At 46.8% G+C, this 22,387-nt stretch overlaps 2 protein-coding genes across 24 annotated transcripts in view; one reads left to right on the plus strand and one right to left on the minus strand.

Moving 5' to 3' along the window:
• Nucleotides 1-15,630, plus strand: part of LOC142888423 (uncharacterized) — a 33,376-nt gene extending 17,746 nt beyond the window's left edge. For 3 of the 21 annotated variants that reach the window (XM_076026700.1, XM_076026790.1, XM_076026691.1), the window contains 21 exons: nucleotides 25-834; nucleotides 963-1,073; nucleotides 1,159-1,367; nucleotides 1,422-1,572; nucleotides 1,657-2,040; nucleotides 2,125-2,577; nucleotides 2,686-2,910; nucleotides 3,281-3,544; nucleotides 3,627-3,854; nucleotides 3,991-4,164; nucleotides 4,259-4,393; nucleotides 4,872-5,059; nucleotides 5,308-5,376; nucleotides 5,498-5,542; nucleotides 6,167-6,229; nucleotides 7,957-8,136; nucleotides 11,732-12,109; nucleotides 12,677-12,799; nucleotides 12,966-13,070; nucleotides 13,353-13,433; nucleotides 13,799-15,630. In XM_076026700.1, the coding sequence (XP_075882815.1) occupies nucleotides 25-834; nucleotides 963-1,073; nucleotides 1,159-1,367; nucleotides 1,422-1,572; nucleotides 1,657-2,040; nucleotides 2,125-2,577; nucleotides 2,686-2,910; nucleotides 3,281-3,544; nucleotides 3,627-3,854; nucleotides 3,991-4,164; nucleotides 4,259-4,393; nucleotides 4,872-5,059; nucleotides 5,308-5,376; nucleotides 5,498-5,542; nucleotides 6,167-6,229; nucleotides 7,957-8,136; nucleotides 11,732-12,109; nucleotides 12,677-12,799; nucleotides 12,966-13,070; nucleotides 13,353-13,433; nucleotides 13,799-13,828 (4,406 nt within the window). In that variant the 3' untranslated portion in view covers nucleotides 13,829-15,630. Of the gene's footprint in view, nucleotides 1-24; nucleotides 835-962; nucleotides 1,074-1,158; nucleotides 1,368-1,421; nucleotides 1,573-1,656; nucleotides 2,041-2,124; nucleotides 2,578-2,685; nucleotides 2,911-3,280; nucleotides 3,545-3,626; nucleotides 3,855-3,990; nucleotides 4,165-4,258; nucleotides 4,394-4,871; nucleotides 5,060-5,307; nucleotides 5,377-5,497; nucleotides 5,543-6,166; nucleotides 6,230-7,956; nucleotides 8,137-10,223; nucleotides 11,084-11,731; nucleotides 12,110-12,676; nucleotides 12,800-12,965; nucleotides 13,071-13,352; nucleotides 13,434-13,798 lie in introns of those variants that run through there. The other 18 variants (XM_076026746.1, XM_076026839.1, XM_076026772.1 and 15 more) reach the window with 18 other exon arrangements.
• Nucleotides 15,631-15,686: 56 nt separating this feature from the next.
• On the minus strand, nucleotides 15,687-20,545 carry LOC142888559 (casein kinase II subunit beta). Of its 3 annotated transcripts, none has more exons than XM_076026984.1 (7): nucleotides 20,411-20,545; nucleotides 18,913-18,988; nucleotides 17,931-18,033; nucleotides 17,730-17,845; nucleotides 17,238-17,313; nucleotides 16,959-17,148; nucleotides 15,687-16,861 (listed from the first exon to the last, which is right to left on the minus strand). In XM_076026984.1, exons 1-7 carry the CDS (start codon nucleotides 20,506-20,508, stop codon nucleotides 16,771-16,773), a joined length of 750 nt encoding a protein of 249 aa, XP_075883099.1. In that variant the 5' UTR covers nucleotides 20,509-20,545; the 3' UTR covers nucleotides 15,687-16,770. The 3 variants fall into 3 exon arrangements, with proteins under 3 accessions (XP_075883099.1, XP_075883117.1, XP_075883109.1); XM_076027002.1 differs by having other exon boundaries at nucleotides 20,367-20,505; XM_076026994.1 differs by lacking the exon at nucleotides 20,411-20,545 and adding an exon at nucleotides 19,831-20,044.
• Nucleotides 20,546-22,387: the final 1,842 nt, after the last annotated feature.

Genomic DNA, 22,387 nt, shown 5'->3' on the forward strand with positions numbered 1-22,387 from the left:
TGCCGCCTTCCTCTCCTCCACCAGTCTCACCCACAACTCAGCTACAGGAGGAGGACCTGTACGTGGAAGAGGATCCACTGAGCAACGAGGAAATCATTGAGCGGCTGCAGGAGACGGTGGCCCTGGTGGACAAGCTGCAGGAGAGGGACCTTCTGGAAAGAAGGCTGAAGGAAGTGAGGGATTTAGAGGAGCGGCTCCAAGACGTGGACGAGATTGCAGAGAAACTTCAGGAAGTGATAGAGGAGGAGTTAGGCAAAGAAGAGGTGGATCGACTGAGAGTGAAGATCAAGCAGGAGAAGGAGGAAATAAAGGTGCAAGCGGAGGCTTTTGTGGACATGGTGGTGAAAAAATCGGTACAGAGGTTCGAAAGCAAAGAGGAGGAGGTGGACGAGCTGGAAGAGCAGATCAAGGAGGTGTTTTTTAAAGGCTTTATTCCGGAAGAGGAGGAGAGGAAGGAGGAGGAGGTTGAAGTGAAGCGGGTGAGATTTGTAGTGGAGGAAGACGTGACGCAGCTGCGCGAGGGTTCGAGGGAGAAGATGCGGCAGATGGAGGAGGAGTGGAAGAAGGAGCTGGAGGAGAAGTCGGGCTCGCAGGCCGTCGCCGTCACCACGTACGCCGTCCCTTCCCAGCTGGAGGAGCGCACGACCAGGAAGACAGTCACCATCGTGGAAGAGAAACAGTGGAGGCAAGAAGAAGAAGAAGAAGAAGAAGGAGAAGGAGAAGGAGAGAGGCAGGAGGAAAGCTGGTCTCAGCCACAGGAGCCGAGTCGACCGGAGGACGTCTGGTTCAGGGTGTTCGACCGGCCTCCACTCACAGATGTCGCAGGACTTCCAGGTAAATTCATTTTACCTGCTAAAAGGATCATTTAGTTTGCAATATCTCCGTATTTGGAGATTTTTTTCTGTTCCAGGCAGGTTATTATTATTTCTGTCTGACCTCTGACCCTTTGACCCCAATTACAGCAGAGGCGGAGGAGGCTTCATTGGACGAGAGACCGTCCGTCACCCCGAGAGCGGACGACTGGTTCCTGCTGCTGGCTGCCGCTCCGAGACCAACGCTTTATGTACCACCAGGTGGGGCTATGACCCGCCCACTGAATTTTTGAAGGCATTCGGGCTGTTGGTGATGTGTTGTTTTTTTTGTCGTTTTCAATGCCAGTCGTGTCGGAGCAGAGAGTCCCGGAGGAAGCCGAAGCCTCAGTGTCCAGGTTGGAAACGGCAGCTGTGGAGGAGGTCGGAGAAGCGGCAGCTGTGGAGGAGGTTGGGGAAGCGGCAGCTGTGGAGGAGGTTGGGGAAGCGGCAGCTGTGGAGAAGATGGGAGAAGCGGCAGCTGTGGAGGAGGTTGGGGAAGCGGCAGCTGTGGAGGAAGTTGGGGAAGCGGCAGCTGTGGAGGAAGTTGGGGAAGCGGCAGCTGTGGAGAAGATGGGAGAAGTGCCAGAAGAGGAGACGATGGTAACGGAGGTGGAGCCTGAACGGCCTCTGGAAATCTGGGCGTCGCCAGTGACGGACAGAGAGGACGACTGGTTCCTGCTGCTGGCTGCCGCTCCGAGACCAACGCTTTATGTACCACCAGGTGGCGCTATGACCCGCCCACTGAATTTATGAAGGCATTCGGGCTGTTGGTGATGTGTTGTTTTTTTTGTTGTTTCAATGCCAGTCGTGTCGGAGCAGAGAGTCCCGGAGGAAGCCGAAGCCTCAGTGTCCGGGTTGGAAACGGCAGCTGTGGAGGAGGTCGGAGAAGCGGCAGTTGTCGAGATCGGAGAAGCGGCAGCTGTGGAGGAAGTTGGGGAAGCGGCAGCTGTGGAGGAGGTTGGGGAAGTGGCAGCTGTGGAGAAGATGGGAGAAGCGGCAGCTGTGGAGGAGGTTGGGGAAGCGGCAGCTGTGGAGAAGATGGGAGAAGTGCCAGAAGAGGAGACGATGATAACGGAGGCGGAGCCTGAACAGCCTCGGGAAATCTGGGCGTCGCCAGTGACGGACAGAGAGGACGACTGGTTCCTGCTGCTGGCTGCCGCTCCGAGACCGACGCTTTATGTACCACCAGGTGGGGCTTTGACCCGCCCACTGAATTTATGAAGGCATTCGGGCTGTTGGTGATGTGTTGTTTTTTTTGTTGTTTCAATGCCAGTCGTGTCAGAGCAGAGAGTCCCGGAGGAAGCCGAAGCTTCAGTGTCCGGGTTGGAAACGGCAGCTGTGGAGGAGGTCGGAGAAGCGGCAGTTGTCGAGATCGGAGAAGTGGCAACTGTAGAGAAGATGGGAGAAGCGGCAGCTGTAGAGAAGATGGGAGAAGCGGCAGCTGTGGAGAAGATGGGAGAAGCGGCAGCTGTGGAAAAGATGGAAGGAGCCAGGGAAGTTGTCCTGCCGCCGTCTGAGAGCAACGTAGAGGAGGACTGGTTCCTGCTGCTGGACAGAGCCCTCGAGTTGTGGCTGAAAACTGCGGCAGAAGAATTAGAGGGGAAGTGGTCGCTGTCTCCGTGGGACCAGCAGGAAGTCATCGCTCGGCCGTCTGAGAGGAACGTAGAAGACGACTGGTTCCTGCTGTTGGAGGACGTTCCCAGAGGAACTTCGTACACGCCTCCAGGTAGCAGCACCTCACTGCTTCACTGGGCACTCAGCCTCTCCTGCATATATACCATATGTGCTCTGTCTTTAAAATCAATAGATAATAAATGAATCTTCTCTCCTTCAGTTGCTGTTTCTCAGGCACGCTCGGAGGAAAGACCCGCCTCCCCGGTCAAAATCAGAGCTGTTGAGCGACTGCAGGGAACTGTGGCAGAAGAAGCAGAGAGGAAGCCACCGGCGATGCTGAAGGACCAACAGGAAGTCGTGGTGCTGCCGTCTGAGAGGAACATAGAGGACGACTGGTTCCTGCTGCTGGACGTTGCTCCCAGGGAAACCAGCTACGTGCCTCCAGGTACCTCCGGCCTTAAAGATCCAGTGTGTAAAATTTTGAAGTAAGCCTGCTTGTGTTTCACATTTAGGTCACAATCAGCTCTATCTATATTCCTATATGTACGAAAACCGTTTTAAGTGTAGGAAAACCAAATTACTTTTGTTGTGCTGTGAGGATACACTTGTATTAATGTATTTATGGGCAGTATGTTAAGCTTTCACCAATATAAAAATACATAAATCAAGCCAAATATGACAAATTTAACACTGGACCTTTAAATCAAAAATATCTCTGTCCTCACACCAATTATGACAGACAAGGGAGCTGTGAAACAGGCAATCTCCCCTGCTAATGTAACCTAGCTTCTCCTGTTTTTTTAATTGTTCTTCAGTTCCTGCAGCTGCTCCTACCCCAGTTCCCGCAGCTGCTCCTACCCCAGTTCCCGCAGCTGCTCCTACCCCAGTTCCCGCAGCTGCTCCTACCCAGATTATTTACCCAAGTGCCCCGGCTGTAGTTCAGCCGATGGCCACAGAGCAGAAGACACAGCAGACTGATGTGGTCAGACTGCTGCCTTCTCGGCCGGCACCAGGCAGGGAGGACGACTGGTTCCAGCTGTTTGATCGCATCAGAGAGGAGTCTGTTCCGCTGCCATCAGGTATCCAGTCGCACACACCTTCACACTCGCATCCACTGTTCAGCACGGCGGCCAAACTCACAACCCGTCTCGTTTGCGTCAGTTTCCCCCTCTGGGATCCGTCCGGATATGATGAGGGAGCCGCCTGAGACGGAGGTGAAAATCACAGAGGCCATCACGCGGCAGGAGACGCTAATTGTTTCGGACGACAGGCGAGACGAGACGCGTTTGCCCGCGGTCGAGCCCGAGCCGATTCCCCTGGCGTCGGGAAGAGAAGGAGGAGGCGACTGGTTCAGCGTCGTCCGCGAGAAGCCTGTCGTCGTCCCACCAGGTAAAAAAAAAAAAAACAGCCAAAAAACATTTGCTTCAGCTCCACTGAAGTGGAAAATTTCAATGTTGTTTGACTGATACACGACATGACAACCGGCTGCAACCTCCTAACGCAGCTTTTCTATTTGTCCCTGAAGCAGCAGCAGCGGTGGCCGAGTACGAATGGCTGATAGCAGCTGAAAGGTTCCGGCCAGCAGAGCGAGGGAGGGTCGCCCCCGAGGAGACAAAGCGGCAGCAGAAGGTGCAGCCGGAACCCGTCCGGCCCGTCAGAAAGCTGGATGATGATTGGTTCCTTCTGCTGGACACCGCAGGTAGATTCTGGCCGACTCGGCCCAACAGAAGAACAATTCATATTTGCTTTTATACCCAAATAACCCCATGTGTGTGTTGTGCACTTCTTGTCAGTAGCTCAGTCCAAATACATGGCCAAAGCCAGGCCGCAGTTCGCCAGGCGCATCGAGGAGGAGAGGCCTCCGCTGGCACGCTCGCGCATCACTGATGACTGGTTTGTCCTGCTGGATGTAGCCAGCAGGGAGTCAGGTATTCTATTCACTAACCTGCCCGTTGCTTTTTTTGCAGGGCGACTCACACGTGTGATGCTTCTTTCGCTTCCCCTCTTCTCCGGCGACACCCACGTGTCGTGTGTCGAGCGCGTCTTCGAATGGAAGGAGTCGTTTGTGGCTTCGTTTTAACTTTTCCTTGCGGCTTAACGTCTGACTTTGCTTCTCCATCGGATCCCAGTTGGAGCTCCTTGCTCGTTTCTTTCGCTCTTGTGCCACTTCCTTTGTGGAGCTTTTGCTCCCGGCGCACCTCAGGGCCGCGTTCTCTGCCCGGCTGAGGTTGACGCCCGTCAGGCACGGTACGTGCTGCTGGCGGTAAGTATGTCGTTGCTGCTGGCGTGGAAGCTGTTTCTCTGTTTGCGTCACGGCGCTTTTTATCGCTCCCCTGCCGTCCCCCCCTGCAGCAAACGCTCTCTGAATAACATCTGTTTCTTTCTTCTTCCTTTTTTGAAATCCAGCTGTGAGCGCCCAGAGGGGCGCCCGTCCCGTCAGCGCTCCGGTCTTCTCCCAGGCTGCCCTGGCCGAGGCGGGCATCCCCATGGCCCCGTTCGATCAGCCCCAGACCTCCACCCCCATCAAGGTCGTCCGCAAGGATGAGAGGAGGCTGGAGGTCACGGTCGAGGCTGTGGAAGCTGTGGCTGACAAGGTAAGAAAAGATACAATGAAAGAAATACAGATGCCGAATTTCAAGTTCTTTGCCGCCCGAACAAAGAGTGTTTATAACACGGATAAAGGTTTTTGTCTTGGTGGCAGGCACTTTATCATGTGGCTTGTAACAGTTGAGTCGTGGATAACTGTAGAAAATGAAAGTATAATAGAATTGAACAAAAATAAGATAGATAATAGAACTAGTGAGCAGCCGGAGTGTGAACTGTGTCTCTCTTGCTGCTGTAGCCAGCAGTTTGGAGGGAGCAGACACAGCCGCGCTCCACCCTGGTGCCCACCGTCAATGGGGACGTCCAGGTTAGTGCCAGACGCTGGCCTGTTTTTTGCATGCGTGCCCCTCCCTCACCCCTCGGACTTGTCATACACTGTGGTGCGCTACCGAGACGGCTGCTGACGTGTGCCCCTCTCCTCCCCTCAGCGCAAGTCTGAGGCCATCAGCACCGAGGTGGTGCGAATGCGAAAGGTCAGACTGTGAGCCTCGAACTCGCCTCTTCCACCTCCGTTCTGCTCAGCTCTGTCATGTCACGCCGTCTTGTCATTCTAGGTCTGCAGGTGCAGATAAACAATTTGGGACAAACATGGGCCAAAAAACATGGTCCAAAAAACATGGTCCAAAAAAGAAGAATAGTGTAGCTAGAACTATTGCAAAAATGCTGTTTCAGTGTAGCAGCAGCATTTGTCATCCACATATTATAAAATGTTTAAAAAAAAAACCCCAAAGAAACCAAAAAAAAAACCTGTCCATTTCTTCCAATTGCTTGCTGTTGGACTCTGGAATGCTCTTGTGCATGTTTTTAGCACTGCACTAGATTTCATCACACTCTTTTTGGTCATTGTAGAAAGCTAAAGTCAATTCTTCGCCTTGTTAGTCAAATATTTTTGCATGCCGACTTACCGTGGCTCTCTTTCGTGTGTGTGTGTGCGTGTGTGTGTGTGTGTATTAACACTGCAGTGAATTTTTGCTACCATGCATGTCCAGGTCCACCATGTGGCATTTGAACACGGCGCACGGACAAAAACGTGTAACGAACCGACACTTTCTTTCTTTCTTTCTGTCTGTCTGTATGTTCTTTTCGTTTTTTTACAGAAAAGAGCTAAGAAAATTGAGGGCGACTCAATTTATATCAGACATAGCCTCTTAATGTTGGAGGTTTGTATCCCTTCTGGGGGACGTTGGTCCCCGTGTGTGTTTTCTTGCTCTTTGGCGCAGCGGCTTCACTCTTAACGCCACGCTTGCATGTGTCACGATTCGCACTCGCTCAACAGCGACGACTACGACGACACCATCGTTTGTGCGAGTTTGTGCGGCTCTGATCTGGTCGTTTCAGGAAAGTGCTGCTGAACTCGACACAAGATGTGTGCTGTGATCGGAATCCTTGCGTTATTGTTTTACTGTACGCCAGTTAAAACCACACAGAAAATGACCCGAAAGGTCCTTAAAGGTTAAGTGTGTAATATTTGAAGATTTCTAAGAAGGAACAGCGACATCAAGTGGTTGCATTTTAGATTGCAGTGCTCTTTCACTCATGTCCCCTTAGGGACTCCGTACCTTCCCTCTTCCAATCTTGCCAGTGAACTACGGTGGCCTGTGAGCACAAACCTGAATACCTTGTCCACCTTCTTCTTTGTTGGTTTATTTGAGGATGCGAGCGTTCACCCTAAATACGAAACGCACTGTCAGGCACATGGATTGTCCATCAGGCTTCATTAGAAATATGGCAGCTAACTGGGAGCAAGACCCTTATTGCGCTATGTATATTCTTATATATAGGTGAGAACTGTTCTATGGGAAGGAAAACCAAATGACTTTTATTGTAATGTAGCTATACACTTGTATTCTTGTATTTATGAGCAGTATGTTAATCTTTTACCAAAATAAAAATCATAAATTAAGGCCAAATTTTACACACTGGACCTTTAATGCTACAATTAGCGTTTTAAGATTCAAGCAAATCAGGGGCCACCAGCGAGCTTCCTCCACCAGATCACCAGTGTTCTCCTGTGGCTGCTTTCACTTTGTCTTTCCCGCCAGAATAATAATAAAAAAAAAAAGATTCAATAAAACTAAATAAGAGCTTTTGCTTCCGCCAATGAAAGGAATGACCCCATAGCCAAACACTTACCATTAAGTTCCTCTTTACCACCACGATAAGTTCAACCGCCACCTGCTTCCACCTCAGTGGCTGTCTGCAGCACGTTTGGCATCACGCTCTGAAATCTTAAAGATCAGCTTGGTGCTAAATGTTGCCGAATCAGTGCTGCTGCTTCTGCTGCTGCTGCTGCTGCTGTTGTTCATTTCAAGTCAAATGAACAGATTCCCAGTTTGTAGCAAGGCTTTGGTTTCTGGCGGCGTGCCGCCATGTCTGTCGCCACAGTCACCTCCTCTGCTCTCCTGACCTGCAGCCGCCGTCATTCAAAGTTCTCTCTATGCCGTGTTGCACCTGTTCTTAATCTCCTGCCTGTTAAAACCATGAAGCGGCAGCTCCCTTTGGTTAATCTTTTCCCAAATTTGTCTGTTTGTGAACCATTCATGAACCAGCTGTTGGTGTTGACAAAGAGCTGGACACAGGAATCAGCAGTCCGACGATCCCTCTCTAATTGGTGTCCTCTAGAATTACCAGTTTAACCTGCTTCAAGCCTGTTTGATCTAATCCGCAGCTGATTCAAATCAAATTCCTCTGCAACAGCTGATTAAAAAAAACACAATCTGACTTTTTCTTTTTCTCTTCTTTTCATTTCCCCCCTGAACACAATCATGTCCTTCATACTTCCTCTGCCTATATTTCCCCCCGCTGTCCTTGTCGGCAAACTTCCCGACACCCACCTCCCTGCGCAACCCCCACCCGCCATCTCCTCCCTCACCCCCTCCCGCCGCAGGACTTCGACAAGCCCAACGAGGACGTCCTCAAGCACCACGCCAGCATCAGCGAGCTGAAGAGGAACTTCATGGAGTCCGTGCCCGAGCAGAGGCCCAGCGAGTGGGACAAGCGCCTGTCCACGCACTCCCCGTTCCGCACCGTGGGGATCAACGGGCAGCCGCTGGCCGGCGCGGATGGGGTGAGTCTCCCGTGCGCAGGGCGCAAACATCTACACAGCGGGTTGGAAGTCAGGTTGGTTTAGGAAGTGAAGATGAAGCTGAACAGGAAGTGAACACTTCACATCAGTGGCTCCTGAACTGATTGTGTTAAAGCTGTTGGTCTCATTACGAAGGCCTGGAACTGGCACACTCACCATTAGATGCAGATATGAAAAAAAGCAGACTGGTGAAGGCAGGATTCCATTCCATGATGGAAAACACAGGAATGGATCTTAACACATTTGACACAATAGAATAGATTTACTTTATTGATCTCAAATTGGGAAACTACACATGTAACACACTTCACAAAATCCACATTCGTCTATTGGATATGACATGGGATTGTAATTTTATACACAGTTCAGTCAAACCGTACTTACTGAGGCTGCAAACCTGAAGTGGACCTGCCATAAATTCCTCTTGACAACTTGAATAAAGTTGTCGTATTGTTGTACAACTCAGTGGCACTGAGGGTTCGCTGAATAACTCCACAAGTCCACGACGTCCCTGCTTGCACTGCAGGGCCGTTATCTGTAAAAAATTCAAAGCTTGAAGCTTTGGCCCTTGCAGGCCACTGTAGGTTCCGGTGGCTGCACCAGTGTGACGTGTCTCTTGCATGACGCCTGTCATTAATTTCCACAAAGTTCGGACTCTGCTTCCCCGTGAATTGTGGTGAGAGATTCAGGGGAGCAGAATAAAGATCCGGTCTGGTCCTCCTGCTCTTCAAGTGTGACCTGATGGTGCGTGCATGTGCAGAATGATTTTTTTTTTTTTCTTCTAAAACACGTGCATGTGTCCGACCAGTGCAGAAGCACCGGTTGACAACAGTGTGCGCCCTCTATTGTTCAGTCAAAGCAGAGACGTGGACTGGGCTGCCACACTCTCAGAACTCTTCCTCCGCCCGCACGGTCTTGACGCGTCCGGACCCCGACCTGTTTGTTTGTGCTGCATGACTGACGGACGTGACTCCATCAGGTTTACCGCATGACCCCCAAGACGACCTCTTTGCACAAAGCCCCTCTGCCCCCTCCGCTCCCCACCTGCCGTCCTGCTCCCTCTGTGTTTCTGCACTGCTTTGCTTTTTCTCCATTGCTCTTTATTTTTTGTTCACAGAGACCTCATTCACAGTTGTATCAGCAGCCCAGTCGTCAACACAGTGAAGCACAGAGTTGCAAACAAGTGCAAGCACTTCACCTGCACCGTTTTTAGGGGTTTCTAAAAAAAAAAAAAATAAATTGCTCAACAGCAAGTCTGCGTACAGCCGTCTGTGGATGGAGCAGAATCTGTGCAGCTTGGTTGCACACAGAGGCCTTGGGGTGGGGTTAGTGACATGATTCTGATTGGACCTTATTGTCAGGATGAGTGGCGCTGGAACGGAAGCTGAGCAGAAGTGACAGCTCAGTCTTTAGCGAGGAGGGCGACGACACACATCACAACCGTTCCACAACAAGCATCTGGCAACATGACTGAGATCAGGCCTGTTCAGCCGAGCGGACGCGTTCCATTTTTGTTGCCGGCAGTCTGTCACTCAGCCAGCAGGCAGTTCACTCACCGAGGCACTGAGTTCCTCTGTGTTATGGGCTGATTAGTATCGTGCAAAATAATGGAAATGGATAGTTTTACCTCCCACAAACTCGGTTCTTGAGATTTTAATGTCGCAGGCCAGCTCATTCTTATCTCCCTCATGTAGCTGCGTCTCAGAAATCTAAGAAAAAGTGCTGCAAATGTGGATGAATTTCTCTCCTTTCCAAAAAAAAAAAAGAAAAGGAAAAAAAGCGCATTGACATGGAAAAAAAGATGTTACAAACGCATGTTAAAATGCATGAGGCGGTAATATTTCCATGCTCAGGCAACAGATCACCAGTGGAATCAACCCTCTGCTGAAGTCGAGCAGCTTTGGCCACGCTGTTGCAGCGACGCTGTTGCTTTTCTCTCAGAAATATTTCCAGTCAGTCAAATAACCTAATTGGTCGTGGCAAAAAAAACATTTCAGAGTTCCTCCCTCTCATCTCCTCTCCACCTCCCTTCCCTTCCTCCCCCCCCTCCCTCCTCCACCTCCTCTCAGTTTGCCATCCGCCTCCCCCGCGGCCCCCTGCTGGACTTCTACTCCAAGCGCAGCTGAGGGGGGGCCCACGTCTCCACCCCACGGGGGGGAAAAGCCAGCGCACAGGTGCGAGTGTGGCTGTCCACCTCCAGCTTTCTCTTCCACCACAACTCTTCCTCCTCCACCACCTCTTCTTCTTCTTCTTCTTCTTCTTCTTCTTCTTCTTCTTCTTCTTCTTCTTCTTCTTCTTCTTCTTCTTCAGCATCAGTGTAGCCTTCCACATCTGTCATCCCCCACTCCGCCTGAGAAGCTGCCCGCCCTCTCTTTTTAATCCCAGTGGAAACAAGACTTTGGTTCTTTCTGTCTGCTCACTCTTCTTCTTCTCCAAAGACTGATCAGGACTGGCAATGACAATCAACTTTGTCCCCGTTTTACAACTTTGCCCTCGTGTCTTTTGGACTTAACGATCAACCAGTCGGCAACTTTTTAAAGGACACACGACTTTTATCTCGACTGCCTCGACCGCGTCACTATGAGTCTGATTTTATACACGTTTTAAGCTACATTTATATCCACGGTGCTCCCTCTGACGAGCTGACGACTGTGATGTAATTTTCAAATTTTGTTTCCGATACAAAGGGATTTTATTTCCTGAACCCACAATAAGTAAGCACAGAAAAAACTGCACTGTTGTTATTGGGAAATTTGTTACTAGCCTTTGTCACAATAGTGTTTTGTGTATTGGGAAACCTTGAGGCAGCTTCAGTGTATTTCTTAAAACCTCTTTGTCCAACACCAGGATTTTTGCAAGCCAGATGATTCCATGTTGCATGAACTTTTACAACCAGTTTTGACCAAAGAATAAAAAGGCATTCCGGAAACAGTTGGCACGGCTGTTTGTTGCTTCCAGGAACCGTTGCTGTCGCTGGTGCTGTTTTTGTTGCACGTCATTCACGACCTGCCAGAGTTTCCCTCCAAATGGAAGGAACTGAATCGTTCTGTCCATTTTGACACACAGCAGTCACAATGCAGAAGTTAAAAAAAAAAAAGAACACGTCTGTCAGTTGCAACAAAGTCACTCCAACTGTAACCTTTTAGATGTTTTAGCTTTATTCTGGACTCCAGTTGAGCAGCTTTGAATAATTAATGATAAAAAAAAAAAACCCATCATATTCATCCCTCTGTTTATGGCCTCCCACTTTAGCTCAGTGTAAGGCACCTTCTGTCGAGCAGTCATGTGAACCCGCTGCCTTTATTAGCCGCCTCCTCTCTATAACCAGGTGTGTGAATGGATTCTCTCGAGTGTCTTGGTCACCATTTCTCGAAACAGGAATGTTTTTCTCTTTTTTAATTGGCCACAAAAGAAAAGATGCGATGCCCCATCGGTCCATTTAATCTGAGAACATCAAACACCGCAAACATCTCCGCGACTCACTTCCAACTTACAGCCATTTCATACGGTGTCACAGGGGAATCATCCACCCACCCAGTGGCGACCACACGGTGACTGTGCTGTGTTTCCTTTGTAGAGTGAGCGCACTAGTCCCTTTTGCAGCGCTTCAGAGACAAAGGCCACACGTGAGGAAACCGTCGGCTGTTTGGGTCTCTCAGGCCCACCGGGTCTCGGCGTTGGCCTCGCCAGTGAACCCCGTAGTGTTGAGTCCGGCGGAACAGGCGCCTCCGCCGGGGAGGAGTCACCCGACCGGGTGGAGGTTGTACATTCCGGAACCTCTCTGGAGCCTGTGGTTGAAGTGGAGGCGGCACCGCTGCCCAGCTGCCTTGACACCGGCAGTCGGGCTTTAGGCGACGCGCCGCAGGAGGAAGCGCGGCGTCCTGCCGGGATAATTGGATCTTCCCCGGCATCCTATTTCAAGAGTGACGGTCCAAAGGTCATACGGTGCTTCCAGGTAGCCTCTGACTCGCTCCCGTCACTCGGCCGTGCTGACTCTGTCCCTGCTTGCTCGGTCTCGGCCTTTGATTTCAGAGGCTGCCGCACTTGCTCACCCCTTTGCAGCAGCGTTGGCAAATCTTTGGGGAATCTGCATTAAGTTCCCGCAGCGCGCAAGGCGCTCCAGTGTTTGGGTGCACCAATGCACACCCGGTTGCTGCAGAGGCGTAGCACAGTGGCGTGCTAACCTCCACAATGTTGGAATGGGTTGCTGATACTCTTTATTTCTCCTTGTTCTCCCTTTTGTCTTGTTTTTTTTTTAAACACGGCCTTTCGATCATTTTTTCCAACCCTCTCGTGGTTCGTTGTGTTCTGTTCTCCCCCCTTTTTTTTTTTTTATCCAACTGGTGGTGGGTACGGAGGTGTGAAGGTGATTTTCTTGCTTCCAATTTGAAAAAAAAAGGTGAAACTAATCGGGTGAAGGTTGGTTTCTTTGAAACAAAGCCTTTTTGGTGGAAGTGCACGGTGTGAGGTGGCCGAGGGTCGGGGTAAACCACCGCTCACGGGCCTGTGCCTCCATCCACAGCCACCTCTGGTGCAGACCCACACGGTCACCATCACAGCTGCCTCCAACTCCTTACCCAGTGGCGTCTCCACCACAGAGGTCCCTGTCGTGCCCACCAAGACCCTCGTCTATGAGTCTTCAAAGGTAGGAGCTCAGCCAGGGTCTGTGTCTCCCGTAGGCAGGTTTGCATGGCGGAAGGAATCATCAGCGTAGAGCAGGGAGGTCTTGGGACGACCGGGACGGATGTAAAGACGTGATCCCAAGGCATCGTCACAAGTGTTTTCTTGCTTTTTGCTTTTTTCTATGTCAGGTGGCAGACGATGGAGCAGAAGACAAAGAGAGCACCACTGTGTCCAGCTCCTCGGAGACCACCAGCGGCACCTCGGTCACCACAACCACCACTCACATCTCAAAGGTCAGATCAGTTGCAGTCAATATAATGCAGCCAGTGTCATGTTCCTTACACACTGGGAGCAAATTTGCAAGGCAAATAATTCACTTTTTTTTTTCTTTTTCTTTTTTTAAAACCTGGTTTTAAGAAATAAGGACTTTAAGACAACAATGAAGCTGTGGAATGTTTATTGCACTTGACAATTTCCAACCGATTGCATCACATCTCATTATAAGCTTGTTTGTTTGTTTGGTTAAAAAAAAAAAAAAACCTTCATGTGCTTTCTTTGTCTCTTCACTCTATCAGGTGGTCAAAAGTGGATCTTCGGAGACCCGTGTGGAGAAAAGAATCGTCATAACTGCAGACTCGGACGTGGACCAGGACAAGGTACGAACCCCAACAACAGTCTCTACACAAAGAGAAGACTTTCCTTTTGTGGCTGAACAGCTGACAGCCATGACTTGGTTTTAGAAAAAGTATTTAGTATGAGTATTTATTTGTTTTCTGCCCAATTTTAGACTCAGACATCCACTCTATAGCAGTGATGTAGGCATAGCTGTACAGCTAAACCCCCTTTGGTTTCGTTTCCATTCTTCATGCTCTTGAAGCAGATTTGAGAGCCACTACACATCACAATTCTGCAAGAAACAGATGAAAGCAGTTAATCGTCAATGGGTCATCACGGTTAGGATCGTTTGTATGGAGCAATAACATGGAAAATAAAAGCACACCTTCTGTCTAATCTTTTGCAGGGGAAAGAAGGCGGAGCATCAGCGTTGTAAATGAATCACCAGCTGCATTTATACTTTCAGCTCTTCACCGTCAATTCCTTCATCAGAGTGCAGTACTCAGCTCACAGCGACCAGCTCTACCTTCACACACAGACACTCACAACCCTCAGCGACAAGAAAAAACAATATATCTAGTGATCTACACCTAAGGTTTTGCATTACTGAGTATAGGATCTTAGCATAGGCTGTTTTCTTTCTTATTTTCTTACTTTCTTTATTCAGTTGAGCTGTTCAGTGGAAGTAGAGGAGGAAATGGGCATCTCATCCCGGTGTGAAAAAGAATTAGTTACTATATTTAGTTGCTAAAAAAAAAACAAATTGGCATTTTCAGTTCCAGATATGTTTGCTATTGTATGCTTTTATTTCATTTTTTTCCTAGTGGTTTTTATATCGCTGACTTTTTACAAACTGCACCATTTCCTTCCTAGTTTAGTCACCAACCATGACACAGGTTCTTTCCGTCGGTGCTGCTAGGGGAACGTTAAGACTACAGTCAAGGGAACCCTTTTATTATACATTTATGTAATTCAGGAACTTCTTTTTTTTATTTAATTTAATTTTTTTTTTAAATGAAATGAAATACCTCGCATTAATGTGTGAACAAAAAAAATGTTTTGTTCTCAAAATTTACCAACCGTTTTGGCTTTGTTCACAGCTCAGGTACAAAAACAAAATGAAAAAAAAAAAACGAAACAAAGAACTTTTAATCTTTTCCCTCCTTACCAGTGAAAAACCAATAGCCTACACATTATTGTAAAGTTTGGAGTAAAAATTGATCTATTTTCAGATATTTCTCTATTTTATAGAATTAATGCTTTTATAGTATTTGTACAAATTTGAAGTTTTTTTTATTTATTCATATCCATCCACTCATCAAATTGTCACTTGTTCTGTTTACTGAATTTTGACGTCTGTCTAAAATGTGCTCGCCTGTTTTGCTTGACACCCCGGGTCATTCTTAGTCGTTTCCTCTTGAAGTCCGCCAAGAACAGACGCTTCCTTCGCTCCCGTCTTCCCATTCCGCAGCAAAGTAGCCCCTGGTTGCTGTAATTATTACATTTGGTTGACGAGAAAAGTTTTACAAACTGTGGTCTGTTTATCTCAGGTCCTGATGCTCGTTAAGACTGCAGACCATATGATTGTATGAAGAATGTCTCCAGACGTACATCCATCCCTACTTTAAATGTACACCTCTGTCCAGCCGAGTGAGGTTATTAAACGTGGTTTGTCACAATATCCCGACGAGTAAAGAGGTGAAGGCAGCTGGCCCGAGTACATGTGGCTTTTCTCTCATAGGCGCACAAATTTTTCTTCTTCTGTTTTTTTTTTTTTAATATGTTCTACTATACAGTAACTTATTTGTAAAGTAGGAGCCGTCTCGTGTGATTTGATGTACTGTGATGTTTCAACACAAGCTGGTTCCCAGGCTTCCACTAGAGGTGTAACTCTGTCAACTAATTGCATTCGTTGTCCACCAAGTTTGTAAAGCCTTTTCACCACAGTCAAGTAGCTTCCTCTCTGTGCTTTTCCATAGAAGCAGAAATGCTTGAAAATAACCAACCCCCTTTTAGATGGCATGCTTTCTTAGCAGTTTTGAACCCCAAATAAACCATTGGTTTTTGTAGCGATACGAAAAAGACACCATCAACCCCGTCCTGCCAGTAAAAAAAAAAATAATAATTGTAGACTTTCACATGAAGGAAAATAGTTTTAGAATTGGAAAACTTTGTTGCTTTGTGACTTATCCCTGTCTTTTTATGAAAAAACAATAAAAAAAAAAATGCATTACTTTGCATTTTGTTTGTCGGTCTTTTGAGATGCACCTGAGGGAAACAGCACAAAACACATGTTGATAAGAAATAAATATTTAATGATCCAGGGTGTTGCACAATAGATATTGGTGCTGCTTGTACAACAGTAAACCTGTGCAGTATAAACACAACTGAAATACATAAACAACAGAGTTTGGAAAAATATTGCTAAAGAAAAGTTCAACCAAAGTTCTGCGCCAAATGTCATTCTTACCAAAACACAGCCAAACCAAATGTACACATATTGCTGTTTTGAAATAAAATTCTATTTTAATCTATTTCACAACTTAATCCAATAACAAGTAAGTCATTTTATGAGTTTTTAAGTGTTTCTGAGTATATAAGGCAAACCTGTCAGTGGCAGGTGGCAAAATTTCCTTTGCACACAGTTGAACCACGCTGGAACACAGAATTAAAGCCATTTATTGTGCTAAAGAACACTGAGTGACGGTCTAAATTCCGTCATTCATACTCATAAACATAAACCTTGTAACGATAACAGTTTTTCTGAAATCAAGACGCCTCGTAGAACCTGGGAATATCAATGAGGGGGATAACTTGGGGAAATGTGCAGGCAATAACTTGAATTACAGGCAGTTCTCAGAATGTACAAACTATATGGACAGCTTAGTTTTAATTTGATACAAGTCCTGTGGCTTTGAAACTATGCAGTCACTATGTGGCAGAAGTGGGGGCTGTACAAATGCATTCATTGAACAAGGCTTAAATATACTGTAATGTGTATTGGATTTTTTTTTTTTTCTAGAGAAAATAAACATTTTTAAGAGGCAAAAAAGAAAAGAAAAGCATGGTTCTAAATGTTTGCAGGGAAATTATTGTCCTCGATGACTGCCTAGCCTAAACGGGATTATGAAAAGCAACTTGTTTTCTCTGCATTTTATTCCTTCAAGGTTGGAGTCGAAGTTCTTATTTTCCCAACGTATGACTAATGAAAGAGCCTGCACTTGAATCACATAGTGTTTGCACTGTTTCAAATCCACTGTGTTGATGAGCAGAGGTGCAACTGGGTCACTGTCCAGACACTCATGGACCCCAGCTGCATGTAATCCATAGCTTCAAACACGTAAACAATCATAATTGAGTCCACTGCTGTCGTCGAAGTTAGCGAATCGTCTTCACTGGGCTCTTGAAAGTTGACGCGGCCTGGAGTTGGAGCTGATAAGCCATCGGGTGAATTTTGAAACCGTACAGCCTGAAACAAAAACAGAAAAGCGCAAGTTCCAACGCAGTGCTCCAATAAAGGTGAACAACTGTAGCTTGAAGTGGACGCCATAAACAGTCAAACGCACCTGGGGACAAACTGGTTGGCTGGTCGCTTTGGCCGATACTCTGGGTGCACCATGAACAGCATGTGGGGGAAACCTGTCCCGAAATAGGCTCCGTCTGTGTGATGATGTCGTGAGGATTTGGGGGTGTACACGTCCATGCACTTGGGGCAGTAGAGTTTCACCATGGCCTCTCCAGGGATGTCTGACAAGCCTGCACGTGGCATGAAAGACAGAGGAGGAGTTGGAACTTGGAAGACGTTTTCCGATTGTTTAATATGGAGGCACAATTGTCAAACTCACCGATTGGGAGCATTGGCTGATTCTCACAATAAACTCTGGGACAATAGCCAAAATCCCCTTGTTGGTACTTCTCCAACTTCGGAGAAGAAAAAAAAAAAGCATTATTCCATAATTAATGTTTTCTTTATAGCATAGAGGAGAAGGTCTCATATGAAGCAACATTGTATTGAATAATGTTTTCTTATCATTACGCTGGGCAATGGACTGCCCACAGATGAGAAACATCTGGAAATCAGACATTTGTGAAGTCACAAAGGGTGCCGATAGCTCACTGACAAACCCTAGCCAGGTGTTGTTTTTGTCTGCTTTCAAACACAGCGATGATGTCACAAAGTTTCATTTTAGCAGGAAGTTAAAAAGCCAGCAACCTTTAGGGAGACTGGAAACAGGGGGCTAAATGTGTCCTACAAGCTGCCCTGCAGGGAGCACATGGGATGACACAAAGATCTGAAACGTGGTATGACATGAGAGCTTGAAGGCGTTTAGAGTCACCATCTGCGCGATGCCTCTGTTGGTGAGAATGTAGCGAGCGTGTATGAGCCCGTACAGCATCTCTGCCGCCTGTTCTATCAAGTCACTCTGGTTGGGGTTGTCTTCCAGCTCCTCATCTGAAAATTGAAATAGAAAAATGTGCCAGTCACTGGTCTGCCTCGTGATATTTGATCTAAAAACTGATATTTAATATATTCCTACCAGGCTCCAGGTCCAGGATCATATCCAGGGCCTGGCGGTAGTGAGGCACCTGCTCATTCAGGCCGGTCAGGTTGAACTTGTCCTGTATGTAGTCTTCATCCACCTGTTCCACACACGATATGCAGCTATTATTGGCATTGATTACGGTTTTGGCACATTGCCGCCACACACCAGTGTGGCAGCATTGCATAAGCACTTAACAAGATTACCACATGCTGCTGCCAATATAGAGGATGGAGCTAAAATTAGACTTAGATTGCGTGAGTGCTGCTTACCTATCAGGAAAAAAACAAAACCACAGTTACACAATGAGACTGCATACACCATCTAATGCCACTGACTTCTCTTTGCAATGTTTGTTCTTTCAGACGGAGGGAGGTGACAAAGAAGCTATTATTTTTTTCAGATTCACCCCATTCCAAAAACAAGAAATGGTGCTCATGGGAAATAAACAGGGAAAAAGCTGAATAAAAAAATTCAGACATGGCCAAACTACGGCCTGGGGGCCATATGCGGCCGGTTAAACTTTTCAATTCTGCCCGCCGAAATTGAAGAAATGACATTAAAAGTAAGTAAGTCATAAAATGGCTGTATATCATCCATTGTACAGTGTTTTCAGAGTCATTTCCATAAAGAGCTAAATACTGTGGGGCTTCCAAGACACTGATTTTGTTGACCCATTGAGGCCCCACCAGTCAAAAGGTTTGCCCACCCCTGATCTAATGAATGCTCCTTATCTCTGACTGTTCTGCAACACTGGTTCCACACTGATTGCAAACTTGCGTGCACAAGGTCAAATGTGTTTGTGACTTGGGTCCGTACTCCTGGCTCATTTGGAATTCATTGTTTTGGTGAATGTTGAGGGCTAATATATTTTACCACATGACATATTTTAAGACAAAGACAAGTAAAGCACTGTTAAAAGAGGCGCATTTCAATAGTAGGTCAAAGCGACACCATGAAAGTAATTCAAGGGACCAACCTCGCAAAAAAACTCATTCCCCCGCAGACCACAAAACCAGGATATCCACGACACCTCCTCTGAGCTGCTCATCCTCCTGATGGATCAAAACAGAAGTGTATCAGCCACCAGTGTTATATGAGGGGGGAAGAAATTTGAACGTCACAATGACTTTTTTTTTTTTTTTTACTGCCCAGAAATATGAAAACACCACTAAATAGTTGAAAATCAATATGTGTTTCCTGCTCCAAGGTTCCAAAAATAATTCCTGCTGATGCAGCTTCACACGAAAGGTGCGCCTCCACTAAAAAGAATGGATCTTTACTGCGAAGCATCAGTGAGGCTGTCAGTGAGCCTGAGATGTGGACTGTTCCGGCTCCGCGTCTAAAAATAACCGTGGTCTTTTCCAGCTCTTTGTGAAAGCTGCTCAGGTCGAAACAGACGAGAAAGGGGCAGAGAAGAAGAGCTACAGTTGTACTCAAAACTCGGTGGCTGTTGTTGTGCCTAGACAATTTGGTTCAGGCAAAGTAAGCGTCTGCTGGGACATTCTCGTTCATTCTGCAGGACATTGGAGGAAGATCAATTATCCACTCGTCATCACACACACAGTGGTCATCAGACTGATCCAATGCCTGCGCTCATGAACAGACAGGCCTGAAAGTGTTGAGAGCTGATGAACATGCTAAATGCTACTACTTTTGTACGCTTTAGTAGTAAAAATTTTTTTTAGTGTGTATACAGTAGAACAAAATATATCATGTATGTTTCTGAAGCATTTCTGTGCATCCATATACTTAAATAAATGTCAAGTGAAGCTCGGTAATCTTGTTTCGCAGTTGGGTTGCTATTCCGTTTCTGTATTATACCAAAATGTATAAAAAGTGAGCGGGGAAAAACAACTAATCTGCTCTCGGCATTATATAGTGCCCCGTAGCTGACCTGGTCCCTGCTCTCCAAGGACCACTCATCTGCGGGATTCAAATCGCACGGATACCGCGGTATAATTTCGATATAATGCAAACGGGAAATTTAGATACGCCGAGTCGAGTTCCACTAAACTACATAGTTGGGTTCCATCTGTTAGGGGGAAAAAAAACGACTTGTAAAGTGTAGGCGTTTCAATGGAACGCGTGTTCCCACTACCTTGGAAACACCCTCTGTGGTCAGGATCAATGTACCGTCATTTCAGGTACGCAAACAACTTTGAAGCCACAGCTGACATTCTGCTCGTAACTACCAAATTATGTTCCAAGTCCCGAAGCTTTAATAAAAACGCAGGTTTGCTCCATGTTCCTTTTCAATTGACGCTTCTCCTGACTGGTTAGCTGTCGTTAGCATGCTAGCTTTGTCGCTAAGGTTCGGTAGCATTGCCGCGACAAAAGTGTCCGTTGTTGAACCTACTAAACATATCGCGTGTTGAGAGGTTCTATCCGCTGCATGCATAAAATGCCTCGTGTGAAGGCTATCCTACTCACCGCTTCTATTTAAGTAAACGCATCAACTTGAAAGATACCGGTACCTAATATGTTTTTGCTCCGTGGATGTCAAATATGTCTTCCGGGTTTGCTCTTCTTCTGCTGGCTCCCGGCTGTTGGCTAACAACAACAGTCGAAGCATTGCGCCACCGTATGAGCTGAAGTCGTACCCGCAAGTAGCCCACTCTTCATATGCTTAAAACATGTGCCATTGGCACTATGTTGTTGCCAACGGATAAAAATGTTTTGGTTGAACTACCTCTTGAATGCCGTAATACCGTTCGAGCATGTGCAAATATATGTCATTTTCATTCAGAAATGTAAACTGTTAAACATGTTAAACATGTCACAACATTAACTTGAGGTTGTGAGGTATTTTCTGTATGCTTTCTCCCCGACTAATATGTCAATCACATGTCACTAAAGTCAGATGTTCTAATGTCAGATGTTCTATGTCAACAGCCATTCCAGAATTGGAATAAAGAACACATGCAGACTTTTGTTTAATAATAAGGAGGACTGTAAAGGCACAACTTTGGTCACTTTGCCCTGAGTCATTGAGATTTTTGGACGTCCAATTTCAGTCCTCCCCACTACACATTGGACGTCGGATAGACGTGCAGATCATATCTATAATAGGTCCATGAGTCCATGACCAATTCCGGATATCTGACTGACACACCATAAATACGAAAAGCGCTGTCAGGCTGGCTGGATTGTCCATACCGTCTGCCTTTCAAATATAGCAGTGCAGGATGACAACTAGCAAGACCCTTACTATGGGGCCGAAATATGTGCCACCAGAAACTGAATTTGAATGCGAATAATTTAATTGAAATTTTGAATTCGAATCACATAATTTGAAATTGTATTGTTTAAATTTGATTCATTGCATTGAAAAACTGTATTCGAATAGTAAAATTTGAATTTGAAATTCAATAAAAAAAAAAAAAATAAAAAAAAGATTCTCACTGAAAATCCAACTGTCTAGACCAGGGGTCTCAAACTCAATTTACCTGGGGGCCGCTGGGGGCAGAGGCTGGGTGAGGCTGGGTGAGGCTGGGCCGCATGCGGTATTCCACAAGAAAAGCTTAGTTAAAAAAATTCATTTAAAATAATAATAATAAATAAACATAATAGTAGACATGTTTCAAGATTTGCAGCCTGTTTGGCTCTCTCATCTCCCAGCTATTTTGCATACTCCTCAGCATGTCTAGTTGTGTTATGACGTTTCAAATTGTATTCCTTGTGCACCGCAACTTTCTGCAAATAAGACGCATCGGGGTGCCCCTGTGCTCAACAAAGAAATATTGCATCGCCCACTTTCTCTGGAATTGTCTTTGCTCATCACCAACCTTTCTCTTCACTGCAGGCTTTGAAAAAGACGTTTGGGGCTGTGGAGTTTATTTTAATTCCACTTGGTGTCACTGTCGTATTTAGCCGACGCACGGAGGACGTCATTTCAGCAATGTGCATCGTTTTCGCTTCTTTTTCCAGTAACAGCAGCACGGTGGTCGGTGGATAATAGCCCAGTAGCAGTTTCCTTTGCTTTTGCGTCCGATGTTAATGTCTTTCATGATGAAATGAACCTCATGGCATTTGTAGATGGTAGAAAGTACCGGGACTGCGAGCGGCGTGTTGTTACAGGAAAAAGAGACATATTTACGTATAATGTCTCGCTGGGCAGCAACTTTTTTTTGGAAGTGTGAAGGCAGCGCGCAGGGACGAAAGTCCGCGTTTGCCTAATACAGTAAAAAAAAAAAACGAGGCAGCCAGCCAGGCACGGAAGAAAACTCTACATGGCAACGCTGCTGTAACTTTCACTCATTGAGAAATGTTTCTCTGCTTGCGTCAAGCCCTGTCGATGTCCCGCCCTGAGAGCCATATACCCCACTGTGATTGGTAGGTTTGTTAAGCTCCGCACACAACACTGATAAGTGCCATTCTTATACAACTAGCGGGCCACACTAATATTAAACTTTCATATTAAGGTGCGGGCCACAAAATACCGTCTCGCGGGC

The sequence above is a fragment of the Nelusetta ayraudi genome, unplaced genomic scaffold (assembly GCF_046127955.1).
Source record: "Nelusetta ayraudi isolate G7.1 ecotype Tasmania unplaced genomic scaffold, CSIRO-AGI_Nayr_v1 ptg000003l, whole genome shotgun sequence".
Taxonomy (NCBI): Eukaryota; Metazoa; Chordata; class Actinopteri; order Tetraodontiformes; family Monacanthidae; genus Nelusetta; species Nelusetta ayraudi.